Genomic DNA, 10,990 nt, shown 5'->3' on the forward strand with positions numbered 1-10,990 from the left:
TGCAAAAAGTTTTAGCAACAGAAAGATATTATGACAACTAATTTGGACGTTCTAGATAATTATTTTGATGGCCCAACAAAATTGTTTTCAGATTTGCATCTAGATACATTTTTAGATAATTCAGTAAAATCGTTCTTTCCATGTATAAAAAAAAACTTGTTCAATACACGCTATATCATTACTGAATTACTAAATAATTTATGTTATATAATTTATTTATTATATTAAACAACTGGCCTACGTATTACACTTATTACAGAATCGAACCTTGTTTTGTATGAACGTAGTATGATGTGTTTTCGTTACCTCGACAATTGAGATATCATAATATTTGGAGAAGAGGAATTTGAACGAAATAAAAAGTGTCGAATTCTGAACTCTCTGAAAATAATTTACAAGAAAATCAGTTACAAGAAAAAGAAAGTAGATATGAATGCAACATTTCAAGAACTATTTCATCTAAATACTTTTTTCGATTTTCGAATGCAAAAATTTATTTTATTTAAAAAATAATTGTACGATTTGTAAGTATTCTTACATTAAAGAAACGACTGAGTTGTCTTATAAAATTTACAAATACAAAAGTCTTAATAATCATAAATTAAATATTCTTAAACAATAAGAATCTTATTTTAGATCATATATACGAGATTTTTTATTTTATAAACCAATTTTTTATAAACCATTTCTTTGTGCGATTATATATATTGTGGAATAAATATTTCAAAGTGTTTAAAGTATCGATTTTTTAAATTTAAAAATTCATAGAATATAAAAAAGTACAGAATATCACGAAAAGAATTTTACTTTGCAAATTTATATTCAAGTTTTGTTACATGTTTGTGGATTCTATTAGTTAATTTCATTTTTACCTATAATTTCGAAACGCTTTGTATACACAAAAAAAAAGAAAGCAAATAAAACTTACAGTGATAATAGAAGGACTAAACAAAAATTAAAATAAACTATATAGCATCTTCCATTGAGTGTTATACGTGGTGTCTTTTTTATTATGTTGAGGAGCCAAAAAATACGCCTTCACTTTTTAAAATGGAATTTTTTAATTTTTTCACATAATACGTTCTCCTAATTAGTCTGCGCATAAAAGTAGGGAAATCAATAAATTAATAATTTAGATAATACATAATTCATTTATTTTTTTTTATTCCTTTTTAGATATTTTATATTTCATATCACAATTTTTTTATATTTGAGATATTTTATATTTCGTATCACAATTTGCCAGAATAAAGTATAAAATATCCTGTAAACTATTTGATTTTTCAATATCTCTACTTTGGTATATTTTTATGTGTGCAGAATATTTAGAGGGATCATACCACGTGAAAAAAAATTACCTATATAATCCCGTTTAAGAGACTGAAGGTGATCTTTACTTTTTTTTTTGGTACCTTTACCTTTAAAGAAAACAACGTAACCGAAATCAGGATTGGGGAAAGTTACTTTATAAAAATAACTAATTATAATTTTTTTCTTTCAAAAGTAACTAGTTACAATTCCAAGATACCGAGACCAAAAATTAATTCGTTACAATTACAGTTACTAAAAAGTACCTTTTAAAAGTAACTTTTCAGTTACTTTCTTTTTGTTATCATGATAGAAAAATATGAGTGACATCGATATCATTAGCGCTAAGAAAAAAAAATTATGTTTACAATTTACTGATCAATCAAAAAATATTCATATCCTTAATCAGTATTCAGATTTTAATCAATCACATTACATTGACAAATAAGTTTAAAATGTAAAGTAACTGTAAAAATAACTGTTAATTAGTTATTTATAGTTATTGGAAGAAATGTAACTAACAATAAGTTAAGTTACAGTTACTGAAAAAAGATAACTGTAAAAAGATAATTGTACTTTACAAGTAACTAGTTACTTCCCAATCTTGACCAAAATACATTCATGAATAACAGACGACAATATCAAATGATAACATAATTCAACATAACTTGTTAAATGCGATTATTCCATTTTTTCATTACTGTTTTTTTGTTACCATTTTTTTATTTCTTTTGATTCTGATATATCCGAGGAATTTGAATCGAAACGTATTATGTACCGTACGTTTTATATAAGCACTGACTAATGAGCATTAAATAATTCATTTATATAATTTTAAATATATGCGCATTGTATTCCGCGCTGACTCCAAAGCCTTTTGTTACTTATACTTTGAACTTATATTTTAATTTCGAGGACTCCGTTAATTGTTGTCACAAAATAAATTCTTCTTGAAACCATTTCATTTTTCATTTGAAATATTTTTTTGCATCATCAATAATTTTGGAGAAAACTGACTATTTAAAATAAAATAAGACAACCTATATAAATTTCTGGAAATTGACAGAAACAAAAATAATTATATAAAGAGGAATTAATTTTTATTTTTCTCATAACTATAGTAAGTATATATAAATGTGATTTATACTGTTTATAATAAGGAGAGAGAGGGAAGGAGAGGGAGGGAAGGAATGAAAGGAAGAGGAGGGAGAGAGAGAGAGAGAGAGAGAGAGAGAGAGAGAGAGAGAGAGAGAGAGAAGTGAATACAATCGGAACGATATTTATTACAGAAAGATTACAAGATTATATTCAGGACTATAAACATTTTAGACGCGGTCCATGCGCCGTGATTAGGACGCCGGAGTTTTCCTGTTTAATGTGAAAAATATTATTTACATTGCACATATATCACTAGCGTTACTATCAAACGAGCGAACAGTTGGTCGCTGAGAACTCTCCGCGAAAAGGCCGTTCCGAACGAAGAGAATACAACTCATCTCAACACGATCGTCTTCTCCATAAAGAAATGATCTCAAAAGGACTTCTAACATAAATATGGTCCCTCTACCCGACGCGATCGAGTTATTATTTATCATTCGTATTCACAATTCAACTGATCAGATTATCAGGACCATCGAAGTCTCTAGAAATCTCGCGTTGCGTTCGTTCATCCTCAACAGATTACTTAGCATATGTAATTTTAACTAAAAGAGCCGAAGATGAGGAACAATCTTGAAAGACAAGCGTCTTTCTCCTTTGAGATGTTCAGCTAAGAATTGAAAATTTCCTCGAAAACTTACTTTCTTCATATCTAATAGAGATCTATAAAAGTTACAGAACTTGCGAATACTCGAGAAACTTATCCTCATCAGTACAGTTCTTTCGGCGTAAAGTTTTAATCTTTTGCTAATCTTTCGTGCGCGTAACATTTTAAAATAACTTTAAACATTTTCGCAGAATATCAGCTTTTTTTCGCACGACCGTGTCGGACAATGTCGCGTTTGAGGCACTCGCGCCGCGGAAAGTCGCTCAAGAGGAAAGGGAAAGAGGACGCGTGTTCTCCGATCGGGAACGTCGCTAAAGTAAGCGTCTAAACATCACGAATGGATAGCAGTTGCGGGTTGGCGTCGAGAGAATCACTAATACTCGTATAAACGCGTATAAGACCAAAAATAGCCATTTGTAGTCGGTTGAGTCGTCGAGAACGAATGAAGTTCTCTAATAGGCAACTATCGTCCATCGCAATCACGAACGGACGCTAATTGTAACCATCTCTGAAGAACGCAAGTGCGAGTTTTTTTTGCTCTCACTCTTATTGCGTCTTACTATCTTTCCTTAAGTACCGAATACAACATTACTATTACTATCATCATTTATGTCTACATTCATCGTATATACGCGCCGTCTTCATTCCACGGCGTTATCACCTTATTTCGCTGCCGTTAATCACTATCTTATGTCGTTATAATAAAATACGTCTATATGTATATATATATATATATATATATATATATATATATATATGCAATATGTATATACGTATACATATATACGGAGGTTCACGCGATTAAACTCTTAACGTCTACTGCAATGAAAAAAATATGTTTCCCTTTTTTTAAAATTTTTTTTCTCAGCACTTTGGAATTTTCTAAAGATTTCATTATTATCGCACGCGTAACATGTCGAAAGAAACGACGAATTACTTGATACATTCGGGCTATCAACGAATCATCATATATAAATAGCGATAATTGTTGGTGATGTTGATCAATTATTAAGGATCGACACTTACAATTCGCGATATATTTTTAACCCGAGATATAATCACTATTAAATATCGATTAAAAACAAAATATTCGAAGTCGGACGTTGCGGATTCGAACTTTGTGGACGATTAAAGTGCTGCTAGAAATCTGTCATTCATTAATGCAGCATAAATTTAATTAGACAAAGACAGATGAAGATAAACGTCAGTGAAATATTACATCAATCACGACGTTCACAGAACAAAGACATGTGATAGTTTTTTGTCGATAATGTCCATAATGTTAATTCATAGAAATCGAAAATTAATAACTGGAGAGAATTATACGAGAAATTGCAGTAAGACGTAGATGGTTTAACTACCAGTATCTGAAAAGCGTCTGAAGCAGGAAATATCACTTTCTACAGGGATAAAACGCGTACAAAAATCCTAATCGTATAAATAAGTCTATAAGGACGCTTAACAGGACGATATCTTAAAGTAATCGTTACATAATAATGCGATAGCATTGCGCGTTAACTTTTCTTTCCTTTTTAACAGCATTATACATATATATATTTTATATATATAAATATATATATATGTGTGTGTGTGTGTGTGTGTGTGTGTGTCTGTGTATGTGTGTTATAACAACAATATGTAATTTCTCGATAAGAAATACGGGATACTAATCCGAGAAATGATAGGAAATAATTGTTTACAAAATTATCTCTAAACGTAAAAGTAATTATACGAAATTCACGATATGCCATCGCATTTGTACATAGCCGTACGAAGCATCGGTAATTTCTATAGTTATATAATAGCGACAGTATTTTTACATCCGACAGTAGAGCAGCAGATAATAATAACAAAATTGCAGAATACCCACGAGCATTACGATTAATCTTGTTTGTTTACGAAACAGAGACGCGTGTACTTAGAATTTTCGAATTCGAAAATTTTTTCCTCGAAATGTGTACTTCGTACTTACATATTTCTTCTTCGTGTATCAGCAGTGCAATTAATAAATTACGATTGAAATGTACTTGGAGAACGTTTGAAGAAAACAGTCACAAAGTCGAACGCGCCGTCTCATAACTTCCGTCTCGTTATCTTTATCCACTCGATAAGTTTTTTTTCTCTCTCTTTTTATATATGTGCACATAGTGAGTATACAGAATATATCTATGCGCCGTCAGAGAAGAATGAGGTTTCAGAACGAACACTGTAGGTATTTTCTCGCGTTATCAATCACTTGTTTTTGGAGCGGTGACATGTTTTTGCCGTCAATTCTTTGAAACAGAGGCAGATCGTGGAGTTAGCGATTAATAGATCAGTTTAAATAATGTAATTATATGTGCGGGTTAGCGAAGATAGCATGGTTGAGAGATTCTTTGGAAAAGTTTCGAGAGGACAAGTGGCTCGTAGACAGTAGACGGACTCATCGCGCGTCTTTCGCCGTCAGTTTTTCTATTAGCTCCTGCAAAGGTGCCAATTCTCTTCTCTCGATCAAATTAAATTCCTACAATGCGATATTATATATTAAATATCAGGAATAAAATCAAATAATTAAGTTATAACTATATATATATATATATATATATATATATATATATATATATTAGGTGTTGGAATTAATTCGTAGCGTTTTACAAGTGATGGGAAGTACTTTCATTAATGTATTTTTTAATGCTCATGTGAAATAAATAACATTCTTTCATTAAAAAACGCTACGAATTAATTCCAACACCTAATATATATATGATTTAGATACGAATAAAACTTTTTTTGTTTTGATACAAATCAATGTTGGTAGGCGTATTTACACCGAGTAATAGATGTAATTGTCTGATCATGCTCTATATTATAGTTTCGTATTTTTGTAATCAAGTCAATTGTTTTTGTAATCATTGTTATCAATGTCCGAATAAATGGTACCAAATCATTCCACAATAGGTTATTCAAGTTCATACGTTGATCAAGCTTCTTGCAAATAAAAATATAAAAATTTTTGAAATTTTGCACAGTTCAGAAGAAACATTATTGAAGGCACAGTGCACTTGGTACTATTTATCCGAACTTTGCAATAATGACAGAAACAGTTGCCATAAGGTCACAATTATACAATGCGTGAATAGATATCTCCATCTGTCATCACTCAATGTAAAAAACCGTCTATCAACCGTTGATTTGTCTCATTCATACTTAAATCATTCTAGTAGACATGTGCTACTATATCATGAAATTTTATCATTGCTTTTTTTTGTTATCAATTTAGTCTTTTAATTTAATTAACTTTTTGCGAGATATAATTGTATACCTGAACAAAGAATATGAAATGTTTAAACGATGTATTTAAATGCGCCTCTTCACCGAGCTGCACAACTTCACTAAAATGCTGATGATAGATGTGAGCATATACTCTGAATAACCGCTTCAGAATAGTTTTTGCAATAGATAAAAAATTCTTGGGGAAAGGAACTCCTACAATCGAGAAAATAATCGAGAATTAGTTTTCTGTTCGGAATGATCGACGAAAGAGAAAACAATGTAAAGAAAATTATATAATCACCGATTTTGGATGGAAATAAAGTCTCGTCGTCCAATTGATCCTGCACCCAGGTCATTAAGTAATCTATGTATTTGGGTGCTGAGCATTTGATAGGCTTTTTCACCGTGTGACCATCGGCCCAATGATATTCGTACTTTGGTCCAGCCGACATGATGGGACAACTCTCCTCCGTACAGAATTCTGTGATGGTGCCGTACAACATGTTGATTTGATTGAAAAAATCAACAGCTGAAAGAAATAGACAGATGTTTAGATCTGGTTGATATAAAGATAATAATGGAAAAAAAAAAATTAATGTTTCGACTTACTATTAACAGCGACCCATTCGTTCAAATCCTCTCCTTCAGGAAGCATTACGGCCAATCGTAGATTACCGGAGCCTAATGTAGCAGCGGCATGTTTCATTAGGTCATATTGATGAGTACCCTCCGGGATGTTTTTCTTTGGTTTAAAAGTCTTGGAAGACCTACTCCCACTTGAAAAAGAAAAGGACAGATATTAAAAAAGATCATTATCTGTGATTTCTGTTTCTTATTATGAAATCCGGAGTTATTATTTTAATATTTTAGCTCGATATTTACTATACAATTCTAATTGTATATCTTCACTTAAAAATCTGAAGTATGAAGCAAAAAAAGATGTCATATAAATAAGCTATCATTATAGATAAATCAATATCAATCAGCTGATTGCCAATGCTTATTAATAACACTTGTATTACTGATAAGATTAAAAAATGACAAACATTAAGGCGTTTAATTAAAATCTAGAGATGAATGTATATAATACGTGATTTTAAGAGTCCGTTATATTATTTTAATTTTTTATAATTTTTTTCAATAATTTTACTTTCTGATTTATCAAAGAATGCATTTTTTTAATAAGAATAAATTCTTCATTCAGCTGTAGTCTTTTATACTCCTGAAATGTTTAGATGAAATTCAAATGTTCAAATGAAGATATATATCGTTTCTTTACTTCAAAAAACAAAAGTGATAACTAAAAAAATAAAATTTTTCAAAAAAAGAGGAAAAACTATTTTTCAATTTAATAGAAAATGATTGACTAATCAAATAATATCGGCAAAAAATATAACATCTCTTTTGATAAAAAGATAAAAAATATTTTTTCTTTTTTGTTTAATTTTTTAGTCTGCCAGTTTCAGATCTTATCAATAACAAGTCGACAGTTAACTCTGATTGTCATTAATTTATCCGTAATAATAAATCAAGTATTTATATTTTCCTTTTTGTATACACTTCTTAACGTACTTAATCTTATCACAATTTTATGCAATATAAAAATTAAATAATATTAAAATTAGACCAATAATTCTTCCCTTGAATTAAATAAGATTGACTTAAGTTGCTTTCCTTTTAAGAAATACGACATAAACGTCGTTCTTCTTGGCATTCAATGAATAACAAAGATAAAATACTTGTATCAATTGTCCCCTAAAAGGAAAACCTTATTGTCTTGAGATAAAAGTAACATGTAAATGTATTATATATTCTTATGTTTAGAATAAATCTTTATCCGATATTATAACGCACGATGCCACAGTATTTCAGATGAAACCGGCTAAATAATTTCATTCTAGTTTTAAAAATTCTTTATTTAAGACTAAAATTAGACATTTTTCTTTCAATAATAAATATGATCGTTCCTACATCAATTCTATTTTACTAATATAAATCGAAAAATAAATAGCATTGAATCCAGAAATTTTTTTTCCATAATAAGTATAATCTTCATTTTTGTTCGTTTTATAACTTCAAAAAAATTATATTCTTTTTTGAATTGTGATGATTTTGGTATCTTACAAATCCAAAATAATTCATCAAAAGCGACTCGAAATATCATTAACAATTTATTCAGTTTATCTTCATAAACTAAAATAACAATTCAAAATAGAAAAATTTCTTTTTCAAATTGTATTAATTCTAAATGTTCTCTATAGAAGATTCCTTTTTATTCATAAAAATGACACAATTCAAAATGTGTCACTCTGATAAAAGGTTTTAGATTGATGTAAATAAAATGAAGTTTTCTTATATTATTATTAAGAGCAGCTATAACTTCATTAAAAATGAACAAAATTTAAATTAAAAAAAAATTTTAAAGCTTGAAAACTTTACTTTCCAAAACTTATTATATTTTTCGAGTTTGTGTGAATTTGATAATTTTTACATATAGAAAACTATCAGCTAAAAAAAATGAAAAACTTTCTTCTCATTTTGTAGATCTATCATGTACCCTCCAAAAATTGAGAAAATTTTTTACTATCGTAAAAATTGAAATTTTCCCAACAAAATCGTTTTTTAATAATGTTCCTACGTTTTTTTGTTCCTGAGTTACTCATGAGTTAAGTAAAAGAAGCATTTTGATTTTGGTTATTCATAACTCCAAAAATTAAATACATTAAAAATCATATCGTAATAAAAAAAACCTAGATTTTTAAAGCTTAAACTTTAGTCCATCAAATAGTATAATCGCATCGTTAACTTTTTGAAAATATAATAGAATATATTGAAAAAGGAAAACCACCATTTTATAATAAGGAAAACCGACATTTTACTTGCATCAACCTAATATTATTTCTTCGAAAATTTTAAGAATGATACAAGTGCTATTTAATGGACAGACTATAAAATTAAATTACTTTTGACGATCGACGGAGTCATTTTCATCTAACTCATTTATGGTAAAAAAAAAAATAAATCATTCTTTTAGTTGTACATTTTAGTTGTCACTTTTGAAATAAAAGAATGATGTAAAAATATATACAAAAATAATTTTTCATTAAAGCTCTTATTGGATATAATATTTTCCTACATTCAGCAAATCTTTTTCTCTTTCTTCTCTCTCCAAAAACCTGCTTACACTTAACAGTGAACAACAAAAGGCAGGTAGGAAAGTGCAAACGTTATCTCCCTCCCTCTCCCCTTCTCTCCCTTTTTCTCTCCTTTATCTATATCTCTACAATCTATAGCGTCTATACACTTTCTCTGGTCAGGCTTTTTTTTCTAGACAAAAAAATTTAAATATTTTCCTTTACAAACACAAAAAACGTAAAGAAATCACAGCTTGAAAAAAAGAAATCCTGCTCGATCGCAACGCTCAGCTGATCGTGATCACGCGCATGCAGAAAGCGACTGCGTTATTTATCACGAATGTCAAAGTGACTCCGAGAACGTCGATATCGTGGCACTCTCGATGACGAGGAGCACAAGGCGCGGCCACCGAGACGGATGATTCATAGATTACGAGTCGCGTCGAGCGATAATCCTGACGTTCGAGGAACATTGTAGGTCCCGCGGGAAGACGCGCCAAAGGAAGATATCTCCCGCACGATAGGCGCGCTATTTTTATTCTTGATCGATCCACCGGTAGACGGCATCAAAATTGATCTCATCCTCGTCAACTTCGTTATGGAGAACAATAAATTTGACTGTTAAGATTATATATGAAAGAAAAAAAGGGAGAAAAGAGGACATCCTGGAATAGAATAAGAAACAAAGATTAGCGGAATCTTTCCTAAAGAAAAATAAAAATAAATCGTCAGCTGTTACAAAAGGAGATGAACAAGATTAGGATTTTTCCTGTGGCTTCGTTCTGTTTCATCCTTATAGGAAGGATGAGGACGTATCGATCGGAGGGCGGCGATTTAATTCGACTCGACTCGACTCGACTCGACGGCGATGGTCGGAGAGGAGAAAGTCGCGGAGGCGAAGAAGAGGAGACTCACAATAGAAAACTCATCGTGACGGGTTCGTCGTAGCTGTGACCGAGTCACTCCGCTCGTTGGGTCCGCTCTCGCCCGTTCCGCTCGGTCGCGTGGTCCACTCAGGTCCGCTGCGTCCTTGCTCAACTAGACGCGTAATGAGACAACTGGATGACAACGGACTGTGCGAGTATCACGATGACGATGACAACGACGACGACGACGACGAGAACGTGTCAGCCAGCCGGCCGCCACACTCGCGAGTCGCGCGTGCGATCGCCTCCTCACAATGCTACTCGCTCTCCTTGTCCTGTAAACGCTGCTGTACCGAGGAGATGAATTGCTGTCCACACAACCCAAGCCACTCGCTGCGTCGTCGTCAGTCTACTAAATTGTCCGGTTTCTCTCGTGCTATTCTCTTCTCCCTTCCTTATTTCCTTTCTCTCTTTTTCAAACTGTTGGACGTTGCACGATCGATCTGGTAAGAAGCACGGCGGTGCGGTAGGACTTATTATGTTGGCTACAGTGGGTAGGCATTTAATAGGTGCATCCAGGGTTGCGTTCCAAAATTCAACTCTGTCAACTCTAAGTATCATTTTATCTTTGTTGATCATCGAATGTTAAATAAAGATAATCAATG

The 10,990-nt window shown here is 31.4% G+C and overlaps 1 protein-coding gene across 1 annotated transcript; it reads right to left on the reverse strand.

Moving 5' to 3' along the window:
- Positions 1-2,571: 2,571 nt before the first annotated feature.
- mats (MOB kinase activator-like 1) lies at positions 2,572-10,838 on the reverse strand. The gene is made up of 5 exons (XM_011054013.2): positions 10,375-10,838; positions 6,935-7,101; positions 6,627-6,854; positions 6,375-6,538; positions 2,572-5,576 (listed from the first exon to the last, which is right to left on the reverse strand). Exons 1-5 carry the CDS (start codon positions 10,386-10,388, stop codon positions 5,496-5,498), a joined length of 654 nt encoding a protein of 217 aa, XP_011052315.1. The 5' UTR covers positions 10,389-10,838; the 3' UTR covers positions 2,572-5,495.
- Between the last annotated feature and the right edge of the window lie 152 nt (positions 10,839-10,990).

The sequence above is a fragment of the Acromyrmex echinatior genome, chromosome 18 (genome assembly GCF_024713525.1).
Source record: "Acromyrmex echinatior isolate Ae372 chromosome 18, ASM2471352v2, whole genome shotgun sequence".
Taxonomy (NCBI): domain Eukaryota; kingdom Metazoa; phylum Arthropoda; class Insecta; order Hymenoptera; family Formicidae; genus Acromyrmex; species Acromyrmex echinatior.

Coding starts and splice junctions, on each gene's coding strand:
- mats (XM_011054013.2), bottom strand. Junction 6,855..6,934: donor CGAATGGGTCGCTGTTAATA/GTAAGTCGAAAC, acceptor TATTTCTTTCAG/CTGTTGATTTTTTCAATCAA. Junction 6,539..6,626: donor TTTATTTCCATCCAAAATCG/GTGATTATATAA, acceptor TCTCGATTGTAG/GAGTTCCTTTCCCCAAGAAT.